This window comes from Nyctereutes procyonoides, unplaced genomic scaffold (genome assembly GCF_905146905.1).
Source record: "Nyctereutes procyonoides isolate TBG_1078 unplaced genomic scaffold, NYPRO_anot_genome, whole genome shotgun sequence".
NCBI lineage: Eukaryota > Metazoa > Chordata > Mammalia > Carnivora > Canidae > Nyctereutes > Nyctereutes procyonoides.
The window spans coordinates 3,478,244-3,504,497 of record NW_026575020.1 but is presented as its reverse complement, the minus strand read 5'-3'; the positions used below and the strand labels follow the sequence as shown (position 1 = coordinate 3,504,497).

Genomic DNA, 26,254 nt, shown 5'->3' with positions numbered 1-26,254 from the left:
TTAAAATTGAATAATAAATAGAGCTAAAGACATGAATTAAGTCTGTCCCAGTTTAGAATATTAAGACATATTCATGTACACATACACATATACATGTGCTGCTTTGTTCCAATATCCTAAATTATCTATATTTGATAAAGCACTTAGTCTCGAAGTGATTTCTTTTTTTGTTTTTTAAAAATATGTTATTATTTATTTATTCATGAGAGACACACAGAGAGAGGCAGAGACATAGGCAGAGGGAGAGCAGGCTCCCTGCAGGGAGCCTAATGTGGGACTCAATCCCAGGATCCTGGGATCACGACTTGAGCCAAAGGTAGATGCTCAATCACTGAGCCACCCAGGTGCCCCTTGAAGTGGTTTCAGCATGAGTTGTATCATCATGTAAATATAGTTGTCTAGTTACTGAGAAAAATGATCATGAAAACAATAGAGAATAAGGCCAATGAATTTTTATCTGTAGAAAAGTTTATTAAAAGCAGAGAAGCAACAAGACATAAGAAATTCACTCCTTCAGAAAATACATAATTGGACCCCCAGGTCTTAGGGTATAACTGAACCTCAGATCAGAGAGTGTCAAATCAGTATGGCACAGGAGTTGCAGATAATCATTTTGTTAGGAAGGATAATCTAGAGCCCCAAAGTGATAAGGAAGAATGACAAATTTAGAGGAATGGGATAATTTTTTAGCTGATAGGTTACAAATTAATATCCATATTTGGTGCCAATACTGAAAGGAAAAGATAATAATGGAAGGAGCTTAACATAAACCAGAATGTACTGAGTCAATGGGATGGTGGTGGGATCCCTGGAATTATGAGGCTCAACTGTTGAATGATGTTAACCAGACTCCATGTGTCCTAACACTCAGCACAAAAGAAGGGTCTTTATCTGTGAGGCAGAGGTAAATGGAAATAGTGGTCACAGGACAGGGGGCTCAGCAGCAAGAGGAGGCACAGCACATGGGGCGGGGGCAGGTGGAGATGACACAGGTGGGGCGATAGCAGGTAGTGTGGCAGGAGACCTGGCCACAGACTGGGCGCAGGCAGCAGGACGGGCAGCAGCAGGAGGGGCGGCAGCAGCTGGAGCCACAGGAGCTGGAGCCACAGCAGGAGGGGCGGCAGCAGCTAGAGATGCAGCAGCTGGGCCTGCAGCAGCTGGAGCCACAGCAGCTGGAACTGGAGCAGGAGGGGCAGCAGCAGCTGGACACACAGCAGCTGGGGCGGCAGCAGGTGGTCCTGCAGCAGGTGGTCTGGCAGCAGGTGGGGCGGCAGCAGCTAGAGATGCAGCAGCTGGGCCTGCAGCAGCTGGAGCCACAGCAGCTGGAACTAGAGCAGGAGGGGCGGCAGCAGCTGGACACACAGCAGCTGGGGCGGCAGCAGGTGGTCCTGCAGCAGGTGGTCTGGCAGCAGGAGGGGCGGCAGCAGCTAGACACACAGCAGCTGGGGCGGCAGCAGGTGGTCTGGCAGCAGGTGGGGTGGCAGCAGGTCTCCTGGCCACAGCCCTGGTCAGAGCAGACCGATCCACAACAGGAGTTGACCATGGTGTCAGAGGGTGGAGGCTCTGGGTGGGTTTCCAGAAGAATGAAGTTCTCAAGTGTGATCTCCCCTGCCATCTGTCACTTTTATACCCTGCTGAGGGCCACTAGGACCATGTGCAGGACAACTCTTCTTGTTGTTTATCCTAATAGAAAATCATGTAGTTTTAGTAAATTAGATAATTATGTTTATCTGGTAAATATACCTATATATAGAAAAGGCTCCATTTCCTTCTCCTGTTGTATTGTAAGCTATATGATTTGGTTAAAACCAAGTGAATCAGCTTCCATATTTCTTTCCTTGTCTGATGTGTCTTCCAAAGTATACTCATCCTATGACATTATTTCTTTGGATTTTACAAGTGCTAAATCTTCATTTATGTATTTAACTCCAGGATAATATGTTGAGAATGGATTTTATGTCAACTAAATCTTCTATCCAAGAGGTTAACAAGTCATATGAAATGCTGGTAGGAAAATAGGGTGAAAGAGCCATCTTGGGGGGCGGGGGTGGACAATCACTTGTGTTCAGTAGGGAATACTGTGATTCCTTTGGATTTTATGATGGTCAGTGAGGTACAAAAGATCCTAGCAAAGTACCTATCTCTTTTGTCTTATTGGATCTATTCGATTTGAAAGTTATAATGCAATGATTCACTAATTTTACACAGTAAAAAAACTCATTGGCATGGATAGGTTCTTTTAAAAATTATTAAATTATTATGAACATGTTCTTCAGAGAGGGTATAATAAAGGAGTGTTTTTTCTCTTATTTTGGTAGATGAATATACCCAGTTGAATATGTGTGTTGAATATTTATATTCTGAGCTTTTGTCTCTCAAAAAGTTATGTTTGAGGTATTTTGTTTGATATAAATGAGATCTAAGGAGTTAAGCTTTAATTTGTGTCCTATAGGCACTTCAATAAGACAAAGGACACATATGTAGCGGTTTGGAAAGCATGTAGAACATTGTGTGATAAATAACAATTATCTATTTAAGTGTATACACTTATGAAATATGAGATAATGCTAAAAATTACTATTCTTGAGTGCCTGTTGTGTGTCAGGAATTTTCTGAGTCTTCTGTAATTGTTACCTTATTTATACTTCACAGGGGCTTCTAAGAGGTGGTCAGGATTGTTCCTAATTCTTCAGACATTGGGTAATTGAGGCTTAGATAAATTGAAATAATATAGTCAATAAGGAAGATGGTTCTTTCCTAGAATATTCAAAGAGTTATGAGGAGTAATAATCCCATGTCCTCCCTCATACCTATATATAGAGGTTTCATTTGTGTTAATGTGCTTTCTCCCTTGTCAATTTAACAAACTCTTGCTCATATATAAATATCCAGTCTGGATATCAACTCATTTCTAATGTCTTTCTTGACATCTACCCCATTCCAAATGAAAAATAAGATGCACATCTTTCTTCATCATATAAAGATGTCCAGTCTCCCACATAGGAATAGAAATGAAGTTATACAGGATACCACTTCTCAAAAGCTGTTCTGATCCTCACACAGCTTATAAGCAAGTTTTGAAAGGCTCAAACTGTTAAATCAACTTAATTGCATCCCAGAACAATCAATTAATTGGATTCCATCAAAATAAAAAAAATTCTTTTCAGAAGATAATGTTTAGGCAGTAACCTCTCTGATATTGGTTATAACAGCTTTTTTCCCCATAGATTTGTCTCCTGAGGCAAGGGAAACAAAAGCAAATATGGAACTATTGAGATTACATCAAAATAAAAAGCTTGTGCACAGTGAAGGAAATAATCAACAAAACTAAAAAGCAATTTCCAAGATAGGAGAAGATATTTGCAAATGATAATGTCTGATATAGAATTGGTATCCAAAATATATGAAGAGCTTATAAAACTCAACACCCAAAAAGCAAATAAACTAATTAAAATGGGCAGAGGACATGAGCAGACATTTCTCCAAAGAAGACAGCCAACAGACACATGAAAAGGTGTTCATTATTACTTACCATCAGGGAAATGCAAGTCAAAATTATAATGAGAGAGCACCTCACTCACATCTGTCAGAATGGCTACCATCAACAACAGAAGAAACAACAGGTGTTGGTGAGGAAGGGGAGAAAGGGGAAGGCTCCCATGTTATTGATGGGAATGCAAACTGGTGTATCCATTGTAGAAAACTCTATGGAGTTTCCTTAAAAAGTTAAAAATAGAATTACTCTACCATCAAATAATCGCATTAATCCCCAAAAATACTAAAACATTAATTCAAAGTGATACATGCACCCCTATGTTTATAGCAGTGCTATTGACAGTAGCCAAAATATGGTAGCAGCCCAAGTGTACATTGATAGATGAATGGATAAAGCAGATGTGGTATATATCTCCAATGGAAAAGTATTCAGCCACAAAAAAGAATGAAACCTTGCCACTGGCAATGACACATGGATGGAGCTCAAGAGTTTAATGCTAAGTGAAATAAGTCATCAGAGAAAAACAAATACCATGTGATTTCACTCATAACTGGAATTTAAGAAGCAAAACAAATAAGCAAAGGGAAGAAAAAGAGGGAGAGAGAAACCAATAAAAAAAGTAGACTCTTAATTATAGAGAACAAACTGATGGTTACCAGAGGGTAGAGGATGGATGAAACCGGTGAAGAGGATTAAGGAATGCACTTGTTGTGATGAGCACAGGATGGTGTATGGAATTTTAAATCACTATTGTATACCTGAAGCTAATATAACACTATGTTAACCACCTGGAATTAAAATAATAACTTTAAAAAAGATACAGTTTAGGAAATTAAAGGTAAGCCACGCACTGGAGAAAATGCTTAACAGAACATATATCCCACAAGGGATTTGTATACAGAACATATAAAGAACTGTTACCACTCAGAAATAAGAAGTAAAACAACTCGACAAAAAATGAGCAAAAGGTTTGAATAGACCCTTACCAGAGAAAATATGTAGATGGAAAGTCAACCAATGAAAAGATGTTTAACATCATTAATCTGTAGGAAAATTCCCCTTAAAACCATAAAAAGATTAACACCATATATACTCTAGAGTGGTTAACATTAACAAGACTGACCTTATGGAGTATTGGTGATGATATGAAGCCATTGGAACTTTCATACAATGAAGGAACATAAAATGTCACACTTTGTAAAAACAGTTTGATGTTTTTTAAAAGAGTTAAAGATATATCTACTATATGACTTAGCCATTCCACCCCAAAGTATTTAGCTGAGATAAAAAAAAATCATAAGAACAAAGAGGGAGGCAGAGAAACAAACAAACAAACAAACAAACAAACAAACAAAAAAGACTTAACTATAGAGAACAGATAGTTACCAGAGAAGAGGTGGTAGGTGGATGTGTGAAATAAGTGAAGGGGATTAAGAGTACACTTATCTTGATGAGCACTGAGTAATATATGGAATTGCTGAGTTACATATTATATACCTGATGCTGATACAATACTGTATGTTAACTACACTGGAATTAAAATTTTAAAAATAAAGATAAAACGTTACGTCACTATAAAGATTTGTTCACAAATGTTCGTGGAGACCTTATTTGAATCCAAAAAGTCTGAGAACAACCCACATGTTCACCAAAAGGTCAGTAGATAAACAAATGGCATGTCTCTATACTATGAAAAACTTCTCAGTCATAAAAAGAAATGAACTAGTGCTCACTTGGGTAGCACATATACTAAAATTGGAACAGCACAGAGAAGATTAGTGTGGTTCTTGTGCAAGGATGACATGCAAATTCATGAAGCGTTTCATATTTTTGAAAGAGCACACACTCACGTTCATGGGAGAGAGATGGACACAGAGGAATGGACTAAAGTAAAATATGAACTTGGAAAATACAAAAAAAAAAGAAACTGAAAAAAAAATACATGAACTAGTGATACACACAACATGAATTTCAATATTATTATACTGAATGAAAAACCAGGCAAGATAGAGTACACAATGGTAGTATTCCATAAAATTCTAGAAAATGAAAACAAATTTATGGTGACAGTGGATTGGTGGTTGCCTGGGAACAGGGGATGGGAAGGAATTACAATGTGGGTGATAGATGTTCATTACTTTGATGGTGGTATTGATTTAATCAGTAGAAACTCATGACATGGTTTACCATATAAATATATATTTTCTAGTTGTGAATGTTAAAAAAGCTAACAGAAAGTGATTTAGTAGTAATGAACATCCACATATTTCAATTCATGGTCTCACATACTGTATCCTCCGGAAAGGAACTGGAGCTCCTTGGAGAAATGGTTGATTAGAAGTCTGGGGAAGGAAATGTACAGACAAGTCTGCAATATCTGGTTATATGAAAAACCAAGGAATTTTCAAAGATTACTAGATTCATGTTGAAAGGACTTGGAGGCCAACTTGAAATTCCTTATTTGAGCATCAATGGAGGGATATGAGCTTCAATGGATTGTTTCACAATCAAGTGTATTGAAATCCATGAGTTCATATTAATGCAAATTAAAAAAAACTCATCACCCTTGGAGGATGCAAACTGGTAAATAAAAGGAAAGAATCAAACATTATTTTGCTTTTTCTGTATATACTATTCCTCTGGATTACTAAATGTTGATGAGGAGAAGTTTTGACTTATGGAATTATCCCAGCTAATAAGTGGCAGGCAGAGGAATAATAGAATTGCAATATCATGATTTTGCTATGCCTAAATGAAATAATGGTTCTAGGCAATGATCATCAATAGCTGATAACATCAAAAAAGGGGAAACAACTGGACAGTATGAGCCTCTTGATGGAAAAGCACACCACAATCTATGAAGCAGTCTTTGGGTCCTACAGATCTTTTGGGATATAGTCTCCCATTGAGCTCAGTTCAGGGCCAGATGGATTCCCAGGGGGAATTCTATCAAACGTTTATAAAAGAAACCATACCTATTCTACTAAAGCATGTTCCAAACTCATTCTATGAGTCCAGCATCACCTGAATTCCAAAACCAGACAAAGTCCCCACCAAAATGGAGAATTATAGACCAATATCCCTGATGAACACAGAGGCAAACATTCTCAACAAGATACTAGCCAATAGGATCCAACAATACATTAAGAAGATTATTCAAAAAAAAAAAAAAAGAAGATTATTCACCATGACCAAGTGGGATTTATCCCCGGGATGCAAGGCTATGTCAACACTTATAAAACAATCAATGTGATTCATCATATCAGCAAGAGAAAAAACAAGATTCATATGATCCTCTCAACAGATGCAGAGAAAGCATTGGACAAAATACAGCATCCATTCCTGATTAAAACTCTTCAGAGTGTCGGGATAGAAAGAACATTCCTCAGCATCTTAAAAGCCATCTACGAAAAGCCCACAGCAGATATCATTCTCAATGGGGAAACACTAGGAGCCTTTTACCTAAGATCAGGAACACGAAAGGGATGTCCACTCTCACCACTGCTAATCAATATAGTACTAGAAGTCTTAGCTCAGCAATCAGGCAACAAAAAGAAATAAAAGGCATTCAAATTGGCAAAGAAGAAGTCAAACTCTTCCTCTTTGCAGATGACATGATACTCTATATAGAAAACCCAAAAGACTCCACCCCAAGATTGCTAGAACTCATACAGCGATTTGGCAGTGTGGCAGGATACAAAATCAATGCCCAGATTTCAGTGGCATTCCTATACACTAACAATGAAACTGAGAAGAAAGAGAAATTAAGGAGTCAATCCCATTTACAATTGCACCCAAAAGCATAAGATACCTAGGAATAAACCTAACCAAAGAGGTAAAGGATCTCTACCCTAAAAACTACAGAACACTTCTGAAAGAAATTGAGGAAGACACAAAGAGATGGAAAAATATTCCATGCTCATGGATTGGAAGAACTAATATTGTGAAAATGTCAATGCTACCCAGGGCAATTTACACATTTAATGCAGTCCCTATCAAAATACCATGGACTTTCTTCAGAGAGTTGGAACAAATTATTTTAAGATTTGTGTGGAATCAGAAAAGACCCCGAATAGCCAGGGGAATCTTAAAAAAGAAAACCATAGCTTGGAGCATCACAATGCCGGATTTCAGGTTGTACTACAAAGCTGTGGTCATAAGACAGTGTGGTACTGGCGCAAAAACAGACACATACATCAATGGAACAGAATAGAGAATCCAGAAGTGTCAACTTTATGGTCAACTAATATTTGACAAAGCAGGAAAGACTATCCACTGGAAGAAAGACAGTCTCTTCAGTAAATGGTGCTGGGAAAATTGGACATCCACATGCAGAAGAATGAAACTAGCCCACTCTCTTTCACCGTACACAAAGATAAACTCAAAATGGATGAAAGATCTATATGTGAGACAAGATTCCATCAAAATCCTAAAGGAGAACACAGACAACACCCTTTTTGAACTTGGCCACAGTAACTTCTTGCAAGATACATCCATGAAGGCAAGAGAAACAAAAGCAAAAATGAATTATTGGGACTTCATCAAGATAAGAAGATTCTGCACAGCAAAAGAAACAGCAAAACTAAAAGACAACTTACAGAATGGGAGAAGATATTTGCAAATGACATATCAGATAAAGGGCTAGTTTCCAAGATCTATAAAGAACTTATTAAACTCAACACCAAAGAGGGGGATCCCTGGGTGGCGCAGTGGTTTGGCGCCTGCCTTTGGCCCAGGGCGCGATCCTGGAGACCCGGGATCGAATCCCACGTCGGGCTCCCAGTTAATGGAGCCTGCTTCTCCCTCTGCCTGTGTCTCTGCCTCTCTCTCTCTCTCATTCTATGTGACTATCATAAATAAATAAAAATTAAAAAAAAATTTAAACTCAACACCAAAGAAACAAACAATCCAATCCTGAAATGGGCAAAAGACATGAACAGAAATCTCACAGAGGAAGACATAGACATGGCCAACAAGCACATGAGAAAATGCTCCGCATCACTTGCCATCAGGGAAATACCAATCAAAACCACAATGAGATACCACCTGACACCAGTGAGAATGGGAAAAATTAACAAAGCAGGAAACCACAAATGTTGGAGAGGATGTGGAGAAAGGGGAACCCTCTTGCACTGTTGATGGGAATGTGAACTGGTGCAGCCACTCTGGAAAACTGAGGAACTGAGGTTCCTCAAAGTGTTAAAAATAGACCTGCCCTACGACCCAGCAATTGCACTGCTGGGGATTTACCCCAAAGATTCAGATGCAATGAAACGCCGGGACACCTGCACCCCTGATGTTTATAACAGCAATGTCCACAATAGCCAAACTTTGGAAGGAGCCTCGGTGTCCATTGAAAGATGAATGGATAAAGAAAATGTGGTTTATGTATAAAATGGAATATTACTCAGCCATTAGAAACGAGGAATACCCACCATTTGCTTCGACATGAGTGGAACTGGGGGGTATTATGCTGAGTGAAATAAGTCAATCGGAGAAGGACAAACATTATATGTTCTCATTCATTTGGGGAATATAAAAAATAGTGAAAGAGAATAAAGGGGAAAGGAGAGAAAATGAGTGGGAAATATCAGAGAGGGAGACAGAACATGAGAGACTCCTAACTCTGGGAAACGAACAAGGAGTGGTGGAAAGGGAGGTGGGTGGGGGGTGGGGGTGACTGGGTGACGGGCACTGAGGGGGCACTTGATGGGATGAGCACTGGGTGTTATGCTATATGTTGGCAAATTGAACTCCAATAAAAAATAAAATAAAATAAAATATTTAAAAAAACAAGCTCAGCCATTCTCTGGGTGAGTTGTGTAACTTAATTGTAGTTATTGGTCTATGACAAAGAGAGGTGGGAGAAGGTAGTGAGGGGAGCTTGTGTTATTTGTCTTTCAAGACTGAAGCTTCTGCATCATCTTCAAGAATGGAGGTGGCGCTATATGACATGAAAGAAATTGGATCACTTCTGCAAGCACAGAGTGTTCAAGGGAATTTAGGGGACTCAAGATCTACAAATGCACCACTTCAGATGTCGCCATCTCATATCTCAGGGTCCCTGTCTCTCCAGTTAGGGCCCAGACCTTGGCATGGCAAAACTACCTAGGTTGAATGATCAATCACCTCTGGAGCTCTGCTCCTCCCCTGATGAAGTCCTAGCCTTGGTCCTCAGCTCTATTTGCCCTCTATGAGAGTCAATTTATATGTTGCCAGTGAAACCTTTGGCTTTTAGAGCTGTCCTTTAAACTCTGATTTATGACCCTTAGCTTTTCATTATGTTTTCCCAAATCATCAGTTGTTCCCAGCTACATTCAATTTTATTTTCCTTATAACTACTATTAGCTGCTTTCACAGATACATAATATGGAAAAAATGCCCAGGGAGCGTTAATTGCTTGCGGGTTTTCCAAAAGAGATTTTTTTTCTGATTTTTATATGTGGATTCCCAAGAATATCTATTTTATCTAAGAACTCAAGAGACTGCCAGTGAAACTGAAGCTATGACTAAGGTGGGCTCTCCCTCTATTGTAAAATTGACAAAACCATTTTGTCTGTCCATGTGTAGGTAAAATATAGTTGTCCAGACTGTATTGAAAATCTTAAAGAAGAGTACTGTCACACTGAATTTTCATACAGGAAAGTGGTAGTTTATTTTGACATAGAGTTATAACATAGGACAATTTGGAGAATAAGAATTATAAAAAAGAATCCATTGGACAATTAAGAGAGAGGCTATAAATATCTGTAATGTAGAAATACTGAAATTAAACTTTAGCTCCTTGAACTTGATGAGTTGGTGCCCCACAGTTAAGGAGAGTTTAGGAAGAATTAGTCAATACAACAGTTGGTATATTGTAAGGAAATTCATACTTGAATGAAAGGGAAAGATCCAGAAGTAGAATTTGGACTGAGGCCAGAATATGCTTACAGAGTCAGTGGGACAGTGATGGGCTCATTGGAATCGTGGGACCCAACTCAGTGGAGCATTACTAACCCCACTTCATGTGTCCTAATGGTGAGCACCAAAAAGAGTCTACGTCTGTGGGGCAGAGGTAAACAGAGGTGGTGGTCACAGGGCAGGGGGCTCAGCAGCAAGAGGAGGCACAGCACATGGGGCGGGGGCAGGTGGAGATGACACAGGTGGGGCGATAGCAGGTAGTGTGGCAGGAGACCCGGCCACAGACTGGGCGCAGGCAGCAGGAGGGGCAGCAGGAAGGGCGGCAGCAGCTAGAGCCACAGGAGCTGGAGCCACAGCAGGAGGGGTGGCAGCAGCTAGAGATGCAGCAGCTGGGCCTGCAGCAGCTGGAGCCACAGCAGCTGGAACTGGAGCAGGAGGGGCGGCAGCAGCTAGAGATGCAGCAGCTGGGCCTGCAGCAGCTGGAGCCACAGCAGCTGGAACTAGAGCAGGAGGGGCGGCAGCAGCTGGACACACAGCAGCTGGGGCGGCAGCAGGTGGTCCTGCAGCAGGTGGTCTGGCAGCAGGTGGGGCGGCAGCAGCTAGAGATGCAGCAGCTGGGCCTGCAGCAGCTGGAACTAGAGCAGGAGGGGCGGCAGCAGCTGGACACACAGCAGCTGGGGCGGCAGCAGGTGGTCCTGCAGCAGGTGGTCTGGCAGCAGGAGGGGCGGCAGCAGCTAGAGATGCAGCAGCTGGGCCTGCAGCAGCTGGAGCCACAGCAGCTGGAACTGGAGCAGGAGGGGCGGCAGCAGCTGGACACACAGCAGCTGGGGCGGCAGCAGGTGGTCCTGCAGCAGCTGGTCTGGCAGCAGGAGGGGCGGCAGCAGCTAGAGATGCAGCAGCTGGGCCTGCAGCAGCTGGAGCCACAGCCGCTGGAACCACAGCATGTGGGACGGCAGCAGGTCTCTTGGCCACAGCTCTGGTCAGAGCAGACAGAGCCACAACAGGAGTTGACCATGGTGTCAGTGAAAGGAGTTGGGTTCCACAGGTGGATTTGAGTGGGTTTCCAGTAGGGTGGTTTCTTGACTTTGAATGTTTCCTTACCTCTGTCCCCTTTTATACTCTGCTGAGTAGCTGATGTTACCATGAGCAACATTCTTGTTGTTTTTCCTACCAGGAAACAATTAGTGTTACTAATAATCATGTTTATCAGGTTAAATATGCCAATATCTAAGTAAAGCATAATTTACCCTTTTCTGCAGTGTTATGATTCATTGAACCATTTTCGAATTTTTCTCTAATGTATCTTCTAAGTTGGAGCTGTCACATGATATTCAGTTACTGGGTTTTTCCATGTGTCCCACTTTTGTATACTACTCCATGATCATATTTTATTTTATTTTAATTCCATTATAGTTAATATACAGTGTCATATTAGTTTCAGATGTACAATGTAGCAATTCAACAATTCCATACATCACCCAGTACTCATCAAGGCAGTGTACTCCTTAATCCCCATCACCTATTTCACCCAGTGATGAGTCTTTCCTCCTATTTCCTTTTTTGTAAAAAAAAAAAAAAAGTATTATATTTATTTATTTGACAGGGAGAGAGAGAGAGAGAGAAAGCAGGGGGAGTGGCAGAGGGAGAGGGAGAAGCAGGCTCCCTGCTGAGCAAGGAGCCCGATGTGGGACTCAATCCCAAGACCCTGGGATCATGACCTAAGCCAAAGGCAGATGCATAACTGACTGAGCCACCAAGGCACCCCTCCTATTTCCTTATCAGCACTCCACCTGACAGTAGCATGCATTTTTCTACTTTGACAAAAAAAGAGAAAGAGTTTGACATTGTGATAACCATCCTTGAAATATGATCATGGATTTCATTCTTTTTTTTCCATAATCGTATTTTTAGGATGGCTATCTCAGTGCCAACTCTCTCTCTTTTTTTGTCAAAGTAGGAAAATGAATGCTACTGTCAGGTGAAGTGCTGATAAGGAAATAGAAGGATTCATCACTGGGGTTACTTGTGTACAATGGATGAGGAGGACTGGACTGTGTTTCCTGGATGATTGCAGAGTTAGGGGGCACTAACTCATTGTAATGACTGTACCTCAAGATATAGCTTTGACTCATTCCTTTTCAATGAAAGAACCATTTTCAGAAATGATTTTTTTCCTTCAGGAACCTTCTCCACATATAGTATGCTAAAGATGAATGGGTTTGACCTTTGTTTTGGTTGGCCAACATATGTAATAGATTCTGCATTACAATGGAAGGTTTTATTTAAAGCATCTGTTTCTTGTGCTCTTTCAATAATTCAAATTCAAGTCATTCTGCTTAAGAAGATGTAAACAGATAAGTCTTGCTGTTTGTATAGGCACTTAAATATAGTATATTGAAAGGCAAGATTCTGGAAAATATTCAAAGCATCAAAGAATTGGTGTCCAGGGATCCCTGGGTGGCGCAGCGGTTTGGCGCCTGCCTTTGGCCCAGGGCGCGATCCTGGAGACCCGGGATCGAGTCCCACGTCGGGCTCCCGGTGCATGGAGCCTGCTTCTCCCTCTGCCTGTGTCTCTGCCTCTCTCTCTTTCTCTATGTGTCTCTCATGAATAAATAAATAAAATATTTAAAAAAAAAAGAATTGGTGTCCAAAATAGGCATTATGTATTTAAGATACATGTACTTACAATGAAAAACTAGGTATTGCAGAGGTTCTCTGTTTTGAGTTTGTGAGTGCTTGCCATGTGCCAAATAGTCTGCTGAATGCTTTGTAATTACTGTAATTACTGTGTTGATTTTTTCCCTCAAAAAGCACATGAGGTACTTACTATTCTTGAACAGTTCACATGGAGGTGTATTCGGTTGCTAAATCCCATGAAGTGCATACCTTTGATTGTACTGTTACATCTTAGAAAGTTCATCCTCCCACATCAACTCAGCAATTCTTTATTCTCTCTTTAAGTTCCAGCCCAGATGGCTCCCTCCTCCCTTATGTTTTCCTTGACATTTCTTCTTCTTTTTTTAAAGCCTCATCTCTACTCCTTTAGGTTTGATATCACATTGTGAAACACTCAAACTCTGCACATCTACTGTGACCTGAATGTGATTGTCTCCAGCTGGATGGAGACACCGGAAGTAAACATTTGAAACTTACAGTATTTTCATCATGCATGGGATAGAGCACATCACCAGGGGCTTTTTAAAAAAATAATTTCTGGGAATCACCTTTAAATTTAAATGTAATTTCACAATTATGCAAATTATTTATGGTTCCAAAGTAAATTCTACAAAGTGAGGCATATTTAAGGAAGTCTTGCTATTTCTATTCCTTCTGTCCCCCACAGAGAATCATTTTTATATCTAAGGTTTTCCCTTTCATTGCTTTTTAAAATATATGTGTGTTTGCATTTGCATAGTGTGTCTCCTTTGTTTCTTAGATAATGATTTTACACTAGATATAATTTGCTCCAACTTGCTTTGCTTCACTTAACAATTTATCCCAGAGTTATGTTATTTCACAGTAGTATAGTTCAGATATTCTTCATTTCATTTTCAACCACAAAATGTCCTATTCTGTTGGCATAATATGCTTTATTTAGTCATCCCCCTATTGATTGACATTTGGGTTGTTTTCAGACTTTCACTATTAAAATAATATCGTGCACTTGAAAACAAGAAGTATATTTTTTATCTTGGGGATTGTGAATTTGATGCATATCTATAAGATCTACCTTATGTGTAGTTATTTCATATTTTATTAATTTTTTTCACAGGTTCTGTAAGTACAATGTGTTAGTCTTTGATTTTGGCTTGTGTATTTTTATTCTTGCATCACCTTCTGTTTCTGAAGTTTAGCTTTGTAGCTGTATTTTCACTGTAGCCTTTACCATAATAAAGTGTACCACTTTGTGTCCTGTAATGCTTTTCAGCATAAATCTAATCTGTTTGGTGTAAAAATTGTGACTTCTGCTTTCTTTTACTTACATTTTCTATGATATGTCTTTATTCTTTTTTTATAAATTTATTTTTTATTGGTGTTCAATTTGCCAACATATAGAATAACACCCAGTGCTCATCCCGTCAAGTGCCCACCTCAGTGCCCATCACCCAGTCACCCCCACCCCCCGCCCACCTCCCCTTCCACCACCCCTAGTTCGTTTCCCAGAGTTAGGAGTCTTTCATGTTCTGTCTTCCTTTCTGTCTTTATTCTTTTAATTTTAACCTTCTGGAACATGTTGTTTTATAGTATCTATTGTATACAGCAGTGTTGGGGTTTTTATATTTTAGCCAATCAGAAAATACTTTTCTTTTTATAGGTGGGTTGAGCCTATTACATGTACTGATATGATCAATTGATCAATATGTTTGGCTTTAGGTATGTAGTTTTTATTATATATGTAGTTTGGTTTTTTTAAGATTTATTTATTTATTCATTAGAGACACACACACACAGAGGCAGAGACATAGGCAGAGAGAGAAACAGGCTCCTTGCAGGGAGCCCAATGTAGGACTCAATCCCAGATCCCAGGATCACGCCCTGAGCCAAAGGCAGACACTCAACCGCTAAGCCACCCAGGCATCCCTATATATGTAGTTTGGTGTATGTATGTATATATATATATATATATATATAATATATATATATATATATATATATTTATACATATATATGAGATATATACATATATATATCTCATAGTGAATAGTGATGAATAATATATAATGAAGACTGACATACAACATATAGTGAGTTAGGCATATGTAATATATATGTTACATACCTACATCTTTACCTCTATTTTTCTGTCTTTATGTATAATCCTTCATTGCTTTTATTCTCTCTTTCTCAGTACATCTTTGATATTTAGGAAGGTTTATATTTTGTACTAACAGCTACAAATAAACATAAATGTTTATTGAATGAATGTTAAATAAACATTCATATATGATACTTCACGAGACTGATTTTCTGGCAACTGTCACTTGACTCCCTATTTTATGGAATATTGAAATTCCTTAGTTACTTCTTCATTCCCCACTGCTTCAACATCAGATCTTTTAATACTTGTAGGCAATTAGCAAAATTTTTCTACTTTATTCTCTTTCCTTTTCCTCTGTTTCTTGGAAATTGTACTATATCTACATGGTCAATGTGTAGTCATCACACATTCATTCTTAGTTCTACAGATAATAATAATGTATTTCTTATGTATATTCAGCCCATAATATATTTATATATCTCCTTCTGCTAGTCCTTATGTAGATGTCCCTCCAATATCTTTAGTCATCTTGGTTGTTTGAAGCTCATTCACTAACAAATCCTTTAGGATAGCCCACAAGGAGAATATTCCCTGAGGTCTCTCATGTTCACAGTAATTTATTTGTGGCATGGAGTTTGGTTTGGCTGGATATAAAATTCTGGAATCACATTTTCTTTCCTTGAATGTCTTAAGAATGTTACTTTATTTTTTTCTGACATGAAGTGTCACCATCAAAAAGTGTGAACAGTGTCCTGTTTCCTTTCCTTTTAACTGACATGAATATTTTGCCTAGATATTCAAATGATTTTTTCTTTTTCTTTAAAATTCGGTTGTTTTATATTATCATGATATAATGTAATATAATATTATATATTATACATGTTATTATTTCTCAGTTTTTATTTGTTTTTTTAATAAATTTATATTTTATTGGTGTTCAATTTGTCAACATACAGAATAACACCCAGTGCTCATCCCGTCAAGTGCCCACCTCAGTACCCCCAACACAGTCATCCCCACCCCCCGCCCACCTCCCCTTCCACCACCCCTAGTTCGTTTCCCAGCGTTAGGAGTCTCTCATGTTCTGTCTCCCTTTCTGATATTTCCCACTTATTTTTTCACCTTTCCCCTTTATTCCCTTTCACTATTTTTTATATTCCCCAAATGAATGAGACCATATAATGTTTGTCCTTCTCCGATTGACTTATTTCACTCAGCATAATACCCTCCAGTTCCACCCACATCGAAGCAAATGGTGGGTATTTGTCGTTTCTAATGGCTGAGTAATATTCCATTGTATACATAAACCACATCTTCTTTATCCATTCATCTTTTGATGGACCACCATGGGCTGATTTTTCCAGGTGTTTATAACTGTCCCTTTATTTGAATTATGGTTCTTAGTATGTTTCATTGATTAGTTTTTCCCTTTGGGATATATATTACATATACTCTCTACCTATTTTCTATGTCACTTTTTCCTGCAGAACCCTTTTATATCTTTCTTTGTTTAATTTTTTAAGATTGTTCTAGCAGAGAGGAGGGGCAAGATGGCGGAGGAGTAGGGTCCCCAAATCACCTGTCCCCAACAAATTACCTAGATAACCTTCAAACCATCCTGAAAATCTACGAATTCGGCCTGAGATTTAAAGAGAGACCAGCTGGAATGCTACAGTGAGAAGAGTTCACGCTTCTATCAAGGTAGGAAGACGGGGAAAAAGAAATAAAGGAACAAAAGGCCTCCGAGGGGGAGGGGCCCCGGAGGAGCCGGGCTGAGGCCGGGGCGAGTGTCCCCAGGACAGGAGAGCCCCGTCCCGGAGGAGCAGGAGCTGCACCAACCTTCCCGGGCGGGCGGAAAGGGGCTCGCAGGGAGTTGGAGCAGGACCCAGGAGGGCGGGGATGCCCTCGGGCTCCCGGGGACACTAACAGACACCTGCGAGCGCAGGAGAGTGCGCCGAGCTCCCTAAGGGCTGCAGCACGCACCGGAGCAGTTCGGAGGGGCTCGGGAGCGGCTCCAGGGAGGGAGCTGCGGGGCGGGAGCGCGAATCCAACAACACAGGCCCCGGAGCACAGGGCGCCGGGACACAGCCCAGGATCCGGCCTCCCCCCGGGACAGGCAGAGGCCGGGAGGGCCCAGGACAGCAAGGACGCTCCTGCCCCGAGCTGAGCAGATCAGCGGCCCCGCCCCGGAGCCTCCAGGCCCTGCGGACGGAGAGCCGAGAGCCCCGAGCCCCGTAGTTCCTGCGGAGGCTGAATCCAGGCTTCCAGAGTTGCCATAGCAACTGCGGCTGTTCCTCCTGAGGCCTCACGGGGTAAACAACCCCCGCTGAGCCCTGCAGCAGGCAGGGGCAGAGCAGCTCCCCCAAGTGCTAACACCTGAAAATCAGCGCAACAGGCCCCTCCCCCAGAAGACCAGCTGGACGGACCAGTTCCAGGGGAAGTCAAGGGACTTAAAGTCTACAGAAATACTCCCCCGTGTTTTTTTTTTTCTTTTCTTTTTTCTTTTCTTTTTGATTTCTGATTGCTTCCCCCACCCCCTTTTTTTTTTCACCTTTCTTTCTTTTTCTTTCCCTTTTTCTTCTCTTCTTTCCTTTTTCTTTTCTTTTTCTTTTTTCTTTTTCTCTTTTCTTTCCTTCTCTCTCTTTCTCTCCTTTTCCCAATACAACTTGTTTTTGGCCACTCCGCACTGAGCAAAATGACTAGAAGGAAAACCTCACCTCAAAAGAAAGAATCAGAAACAGCCCTCTCTCCCACAGAGCTACAAAATCTGGATTACAATTCAATGTCAGAAAGCCAATTCAGAAGCACTATTATACAGCTACTGGTGGCTCTAGAAAAAAGCATTAAGGACTCACGAGACTTCATGACTGCAGAATTTAGATCCAATCAGGCAGAAATTAAAAATCAACTGAATGAGATGCAATCCAAACTAGAAGTCCTAACGACGAGGGTTAACGAGGTGGAAGAACGAGTGAGTGACATAGAAGACAAGTTAATGGCAAAGAGGGAAACTGAGGAAAAAAGAGATAAACAATTAAAGAACCATGAAGACAGATTAAGGGAAATAAATGACACTCTAAGGAAGAAAAACCTACGTTTAATTGGGGTTCCCGAGGGCGCCGAAAGGGACAGAGGGCCAGAATATGTATTTGAACAAATCCTAGCTGAAAACTTTCCCAATCTGGGAAGGGAAACAGGCATTCAGATCCAGGAAATAGAGAGATCCCCCCCTAAAATCAATAAAAACCGTTCAACACCTCGACATCTAATAGTGAAGCTTGCAAATTCCAAAGATAAAGAGAAGATCCTTAAAGCAGCAAGAGACAAGAAGTCCCTGACTTTCATGGGGAGGAATATTAGGGTAACAGCAGACCTCTCCACAGAGACCTGGCAGGCCAGAAAGGGCTGGCAGGATATATTCAGGGTCCTAAATGAGAAGAACATGCAACCAAGAATACTTTATCCAGCAAGGCTCTCATTCAAAATGGAAGGAGAGATAAAGAGCTTCCAAGACAGGCAGGAACTGAAAGAATATGTGACCTCCAAACCAGCTCTGCAAGAAATTTTAAGGGGGACTCTTAAAATTCCCCTTTAAGAAGAAGTTCAGTGGAACAATCCACAAAAACAAGGACTAAATAGATATCATGATGACACTAAACTCATATCTGTCAATAGTAACTCTGAACGTGAACGGGCTTAATGACCCCATCAAAAGGCGCAGGGTTTCAGACTGGATAAAAAAGCAGGACCCATCTATTTGCTGTCTACAAGAGACTCATTTTAGACAGAAGGACACCTACAACCTGAAAATAAAAGGTTGGAGAACCATTTACCATTCAAATGGTTCTCAAAAGAAAGCAGGGGTAGCCATCCTTATATCAGATAAACTAAAATTCACTCCGAAGACAGTAGTGAGAGACGAAGAGGGACACTATATCATACTTAAAGGATCTATCCAACAAGAGGACTTAACAATCCTCAATATATATGCCCCGAATGTGGGAGCTGCCAAATACTTAAACGAATTATTAACCAAAGTAAAGAAATACTTAGATAATAATACACTTATACTTGGTGACTTCAATCTAGCTCTCTCTACCCTTGATAGGTCTTCTAAACACAACATCTCCAAAGAAACGAGAGCTTTAAATGATACACTGGACCAGATAGATTTCACAGATATCTACAGAACTTTACATCCAAACTCAACTGAATACACATTCTTCTCAAGTGCACATGGAACTTTCTCCAGAATAGACCACATACTGGGTCACAAATCGGGTCTGAACCGATACCAAAAGATTGGGATCGTCCCCTGCATATTCTCAGACCATAACACCTTGAAATTAGAACTCAATCACAAGAAGAAGTTTGGAAGGACCTCAAACACGTGGAGGTTAAGGACCATCCTGCTAAAAGATAAAAGGGTCAACCAGGAAATTAAGGAAGAATTAAAAAGATTCATGGAAACTAATGAGAATGAAGATACAACTGTTCAAAATCTTTGGGATGCAGCAAAAGCAGTCCTGAGGGGGAAATACATCGCAATACAAGCATCCATTCAAAAACTGGAAAGAACTCAAATACAAAAGCTAACCTTACACATAAAGGAGCTAGAGAAGAAGCAGCAAATCGACCCGACGCCCAGCAGAAGAAGAGAGTTAATTAAAATTCGAGCAGAACTCAACGAAATTGAGACCAGAAGAACTGTGGAACAGATCAATAGAACCAGGAGTTGGTTCTTTGAAAGAATTAATAAGATAGATAAACCATTAGCCAACCTTATTAAAAAGAAGAGAGAGAAGACTCAAATTAATAAAATCATGAATGAGAAAGGAGAGATCACTACCAACACCAAGGAAATACAAACGATTTTAAAAACATATTATGAACAGCTCTACGCCAATAAATTAGGCAATCTAGAAGAAATGGACGCATTCCTGGAAAGCCACAAACTACCAAAACTGGAGCAGGAAGAAATAGAAAACCTGAACAGGCCAATAACCAGGGAGGAAATTGAAGCAGTCATCAAAAACCTCCCAAGACACAAGAGTCCAGGGCCAGATGGCTTCCCAGGGGAATTCTATCAAACGTTTAAAGAAGAAATCATACCTATTCTACTAAAGCTGTTTGGAAAGATAGAAAGAGATGGAGTACTTCCAAACTCATTCTATGAGGCCAGCATCACCTTAATTCCAAAACCAGACAAAGACCCCACCAAAAAGGAGAATTACAGACCAATATCCCTGATGAACATGGATGCAAAAATTCTCAACAAGATACTAGCCAATAGGATCCAACAACACATTAAGAAAATTATTCACCATGACCAAGTAGGATTTATCCCCGGGATGCAAGGCTGGTTCAACACTCGTAAAACAATCAATGTGATTCATCATATCAGCAAGAGAAAAACCAAGAACCATATGATCCTCTCATTAGATGCAGAGAAAGCATTTGACAAAATACAGCATCCATTCCTGATCAAAACTCTTCAGAGTGTAGGGATAGAGGGAACTTTCCTCGATATCTTAAAAGCCATCTACGAAAAGCCCACAGCAAATATCATTCTCAATGGGGAAGCACTGGGAGCCTTTCCCCTAAGATCAGGAACCAGACAGGGATGTCCACTCTCACCACTGCTATTCAACATAGTATTGGAAGTCCTAGCCTCAGCAATCAGACAACAAAAAGACATTAAAGGCATTCAAATTGGCAAAGAAGAAGTCAAACTCTCCCTCTTCGCCGATGACATGATACTCTACATAGAAAACCCAAAAGCCTCCACCCCAAGATTGCTAGAACTCATACAGCAATTTGGTAGCGTGGCAGGATACAAAATCAATGCCCAGAAATCAATGGCATTCCTATACACTAACAATGAGACTGAAGAAAGAGAAATTAAGGAGTCAATCCCATTTACAATTGCACCCAAAAGCATAAGATACCTAGGAATAAACCTAACCAAAGAGGTAAAGGATCTATACCCTAAAAACTATAGAACACTTCTGAAAGAAATTGAGGAAGACACAAAGAGATGGAAAAATATTCCATGCTCATGGATTGGCAGAATTAATATTGTGAAAATGTCAATGCTACCCAGGGCAATTTACACGTTCAATGCAATCCCTATCAAAATACCATGGACTTTTTTCAGAGACTTAGAACAAATTATTTTAAGATTTGTGTGGAATCAGAAAAGACCCCGAATAGCCAGGGGAATTTTAAAAAAGAAAACCATAGCTGGGGGCATCACAATGCCAGATTTCAGGTTGTACTACAAAGCTGTGGTCATCAAGACAGTGTGGTACTGGCACAAAAACAGACACATAGACCAATGGAACAGAATAGAGAATCCAGAAATGGACCCTGAACTTTATGGTCAACTAATATTCGACAAAGGAGGAAAGACGATCCACTGGAAGAAAGACAGTCTCTTCAATAAATGGTGCTGGGAAAATTGGTCATCCACATGCAGAAGAATGAAACTAGACCACTCTCTTGCACCATACACAAAGATAAACTCAAAATGGATGAAAGATTTAAATGTGAGACAAGACTCCATCAAAATCCTAGAGGAGAACACAGGCAACACCCTTTTTGAACTTGGCCACAGTAACTTCTTGCAAGATACATCCACGAAAACAAAAGAAACAAAAGCAAAAATGAACTATTGGGACTTCATCAAGATAAGAAGCTTTTGCACAGCAAAGGATACAGTCAACAAAACTCAAAGACAACCTACAGAATGGGAGAAGATATTTGCAAATAACATATCAGATAAAGGGCTAGTTTCCAAAATCTATAAAGAACTTATTAAACTCAACACCAAAGAAACAAACAATCCAATCATGAAATGGGCAAAAGACATGAAGAGAAATCTCACAGAGGAAGACATAGACATGGCCAACATGCACATGAGAAAATGCTCTGCATCACTTGCCATCAGGGAAATACAAATCAAAACCACAATGAGATACCACCTCACACCAGTGAGAATGGGGAAAATTAATAAGGCAGGAAACAACAAATGTTGGAGAGGATGCGGAGAAAAGGGAACCCTCTTACACTGTTGGTGGGAATGTGAACTGGTGCAGCCACTCTGGAAAACTGTGTGGAGGTTCCTCAAAGAATTAAAAATAGACCTGCCCTACGACCCAGCAATTGCACTGTTAGGGATTTACCCCGAAGATTCAGATGCAATGAAACGCCGGGGCACCTGCACCCCGATGTTTCTAGCAGCCATGTCCACAATAGCCAAACTGTGGAAGGAGCCTCGGTGCCCATCGAAAGATGAATGGATAAAGAAGATGTGGTTTATGTATACAATGGAATATTACTCAGCCATTAGAAACAACAAATACCCACCATTTGCTTCAACGTGGATGGAACTGGAGGGTATTATGCTGAGTGAAGTAAGTCAATCGGAGAAGGACAAACAGTGTATGTTCTCACTCATTTGGGGAATATGAATAATAGTGAAGGGGAATATAAGGGAAGGGAGAAGAAATGTGTGGGAGATATCAGAAAGGGACACAGAACATAAAGACTTCTAACTCTGGGAAATGAACTAGGGGTGGTGGAAGGGGAGGAGGGCGGGGGGTGGGGGTGAATGGGTGACGGGCACGGAGGGGGACACTTGACGGGATGAGCACTGGGTGTTATTCTGTATGTTGGTAAATTGAACACCAATAAAAATTAATTTATAAAAAAAAAAGATTGTTCTAGCAATTCTGGGTTCTTTGCTGCTAAGCATCTACTAAAAAAGTATTCTGAGATTTTTGATTGGGGGGCATTGAATTTTTAGATAGACTGCAGGAGAACTGACATTTTAACCACATTAAACCTCCTTCCAATCCAGAGACATAGCATATATCTCCATTTATCTAGACCTTCTCTAATTTCTCTGTAAAGTTTTGCAGCTGTAGGGGCAGAACTCTTTCACGTTTTTGTTACTTTTTTCTTCAGCATCTTCTGTTTTTGGTGCTTTTGAAAACTGCACTGCTTTTATTTAATTACATAATTTTTGATAGTATAGAAAATACAATTAATAAATAAAATTAATTTATACTGATATAAATCTCAAGTCCTTGTCAAATTCGCTTACTAGTTTTAGGAGTTGTAGTGTAGGAGCCCAGGTTTCTGTTAGTTTTTACCCCAAGTGAGTAACTGATAACTTAGCTCCATTCTGTTCCTCATCAGTGAACATGTCCCTCTACCTCCCTTTCCTAACTCAGCAACTTTAATGTGGCTCTAGGGTTGAAGGGTGGGGTACATCATTAGTAAAACTGAACTTCTGGGAACCATGTCCCTATTTATATCATAGATACTTTAATCTAAAGAAGGGCTTCAAAGCTCAGTCTTACATAAGTTAAAGCACAGAGAAAAAAGTACTGTGTAGAAACCTGAGTGGACAAATGTATAGAAAAATACTTAAAAGTAAATACTTCAACTCTACTAGAATATCTGCTCCATTACTGTAGAGAACTTTCTCTGTGTTGGTCTCTGCCATTTCTTCAGTACCTTTAACAGTGCCTCCCATTTAGTATATGTTCAGTAAATACTATTTGGATGAATGTTTGAAGAAATTGACATTTGGAAGAGTCAATGAAAGAAGACCCACTTTACAGTTAAAACACTGGCTCCCCATTTCCCCATGGAAGCAATTGATAGAAACTTAGGAATACTCTCTTATCTGGTCATGCAGTCTGCAGTTTGCACCAGTTTCCACCAAATGCATCATCTTATCAAGGGCATGCTTTACTTATCCAGGCTACTTGCCTGTCCCTTGAATGCATGAGGATCAGAAACTTCTCTATCAAAAGAAAAAAAAATGAGACATGACTGAGGTCCTATTGCAAATAGAGTCAGAATCAGTGCACATTTGATTTGCTACAAGGATAACACCAGTGTCATTGAGTACAAGTCTGAATACAAACTTGCAGACTGTGCTGAACAATACATTGCATAGATACAGTGGCTGGTGTGATGCATGAAACATATATTGTGTTCTTTATATACCTACAGTCTTCCAAACTTCTAGTTTTCACTTTTTTGTTTCTTTTCCAAGAACAGGTTCATAGTGTTAGGTGATTTGCCCATGAAATAAGAAGGCATGTAGGAAAGAATCAGGCAGTGAATAATAGAACCTGACTTTTATTGAGAAGTGACATGTGTATATCCTGCAGGTGTAAGTTAAATATACTTGCCTACAAGCTGAAGACAAAATCTTAAGGGAGCAACAATCACACTGAATTGTTAATGCAAGGAAGTGTAACTTTATTTTGGTACAAAAATATATCAGGTTACAGAAAAGGCCTAGGAAAGGGAAGTTGGGAGAATGAGTTCACCAATTGTCAGGTTGAAGGGTAAAATCTGTTACTGGATAAGTGCTCTGGACCATATCCATCTTGTTTGACAGCATGACTGGTTCCTTAATGGAATCAGGGCTCAATTCAGTTGAGGAACATCTTTTCTGCTCCATGTGTCCTAATAGCACAAAAGAATGGTCTACATCTGTGGGGCAGAGGTAAACAGAGGTGGTGGTCACAGGGCAGGGGGCTCAGCAGCAAGAGGAGGCACAGCACATGGGGCGGGGGCAGGTGGAGATGACACAGGTGGGGCGATAGCAGGTAGTGTGGCAGGAGACCCGGCCACAGACTGGGCGCAGGCAGCAGGAGGGGCAGCAGGAAGGGCGGCAGCAGCTAGAGCCACAGGAGCTGGAGCCACAGCAGGAGGGGTGGCAGCAGCTAGAGATGCAGCAGCTGGGCCTGCAGCAGCTGGAGCCACAGCAGCTGGAACTGGAGCAGGAGGGGCGGCAGCAGCTAGAGATGCAGCAGCTGGGCCTGCAGCAGCTGGAGCCACAGCAGCTGGAACTGGAGCAGGAGGGGCGGCAGCAGCTGGACACACAGCAGCTGGGGCGGCAGCAGGTGGTCCTGCAGCAGGTGGTCTGGCAGCAGGTGGGGCGGCAGCAGCTAGAGATGCAGCAGCTGGGCCTGCAGCAGCTGGAACTAGAGCAGGAGGGGCGGCAGCAGCTGGACACACAGCAGCTGGGGCGGCAGCAAGTGGTCCTGCAGCAGGTGGTCTGGCAGCAGGTGGGGCGGCAGCAGGTCTCCTGGCCACAGCCCTGGTCAGAGCAGACCGATCCACAACAGGAGTTGACCATGGTGTTAGAGGGTGGAGGTTCTGATACTAGTAAGAGAGTGAGCTTAGTGAATTTGAAAATCCCTCTATGGCTTGTCCTCTTTTATACTCTGTTGAGGCTATTATGTCCTTATCCTGGGCCATTTCCTACTTGTTGTTTTTTCTTTTTCCTAAAGAAATATTAGTCATTAAATTAGATCACTGTGTTTTTCTAGTTAATTATTTTTAAATAAAGAAAAATGAGATTTCCTTTTCCTAGTGTGTTAAGATTTCCAATTTGGCCTTTCTCAGAATTGTCTTTTCTATTTTCTTTATCAAAAGGGCCCATCACATGGGTTCAATCATTGATGTTTTCCTATGATCTGTATATCCCACCATGATGTTGTTTGGACAAATTATTCACATGATATCAAAGTCTCTTTTGATGTCAAAAGAGAGGTATAATTATAGTAGGGAATAGAGAAAAGTTCATTTTTACGAGTTACCTGTGGGCTATGAGGAAGACAGACCCTATGTGTGAGTCACAAATACTCATTAGGGACTAGAATCTGGCTGTCTCAAAGTATGTGCTAAGTATCACTTCCTGTGTTCAGTTTGGAACCGTTACCAATGACTCATTGTTTGTAAATATTAAAAGGGATCTGGTGCCTCTTTGAAGGGATTCTCACTGGCCCCACATGGGACAACTTGAATAGCAAAACAAATAATGGTAGTGATGGATTTTAACCCGTTAAAAAAAAAGAATCCATGAGTCCATATTGAGACTAATTAAAGAAATGAAAAAGAAAGATGAGAAAGTTATCTATGGTAGTAGAATGTCAACCAATTAATGTAGAAGGAAAACTGAGTTTCAAAATCACCATTTACAACCCTCATAATAAAACTTACATTCAAGTAAATATCATCAATGGATGCTACAACTAATAGGTGAAAGTTTGTTGGGGGGCAGGATA

General features: G+C 40.5%; 3 protein-coding genes and 1 non-coding gene across 4 annotated transcripts; 1 reads left to right on the top strand and 3 right to left on the bottom strand.

Annotated features, from left to right (window-relative positions):
* Positions 1-446: 446 nt before the first annotated feature.
* LOC129504461 (keratin-associated protein 4-7-like) lies at positions 447-1,612 on the bottom strand. The gene has a single exon (XM_055317155.1). The coding sequence runs from the start codon at positions 1,541-1,543 to the stop codon at positions 938-940; it is 606 nt and encodes a 201-aa protein (XP_055173130.1). The 5' UTR covers positions 1,544-1,612; the 3' UTR covers positions 447-937.
* Positions 1,613-5,221: 3,609 nt separating this feature from the next.
* On the top strand, positions 5,222-5,328 carry LOC129518146 (U6 spliceosomal RNA). The gene has a single exon (XR_008666128.1). It is a non-coding gene; the product is annotated as a U6 spliceosomal RNA (small nuclear RNA).
* Positions 5,329-10,126: 4,798 nt separating this feature from the next.
* Positions 10,127-11,414, bottom strand: LOC129504421 (keratin-associated protein 4-4-like). The gene has a single exon (XM_055317127.1). It carries the CDS (start codon positions 11,412-11,414, stop codon positions 10,587-10,589), a length of 828 nt encoding a protein of 275 aa, XP_055173102.1. The 3' UTR covers positions 10,127-10,586.
* A 12,999-nt stretch (positions 11,415-24,413) lies between these two features.
* LOC129504474 (keratin-associated protein 4-6-like) lies at positions 24,414-25,384 on the bottom strand. Its single transcript, XM_055317197.1, has one exon. The coding sequence runs from the start codon at positions 25,321-25,323 to the stop codon at positions 24,721-24,723; it is 603 nt and encodes a 200-aa protein (XP_055173172.1). The 5' UTR covers positions 25,324-25,384; the 3' UTR covers positions 24,414-24,720.
* Between the last annotated feature and the right edge of the window lie 870 nt (positions 25,385-26,254).

What these genes read in the sequence shown, in the direction of transcription:
- LOC129504461 (XM_055317155.1), bottom strand. Translation starts at nt 1,543, where the DNA reads ATGGTCAACTCCTGTTGTGGATCGGTCTGCTCTGACCAGGGCTGTGGC.
- LOC129504421 (XM_055317127.1), bottom strand. Translation starts at nt 11,414, where the DNA reads ATGGTCAACTCCTGTTGTGGCTCTGTCTGCTCTGACCAGAGCTGTGGC.
- LOC129504474 (XM_055317197.1), bottom strand. Translation starts at nt 25,323, where the DNA reads ATGGTCAACTCCTGTTGTGGATCGGTCTGCTCTGACCAGGGCTGTGGC.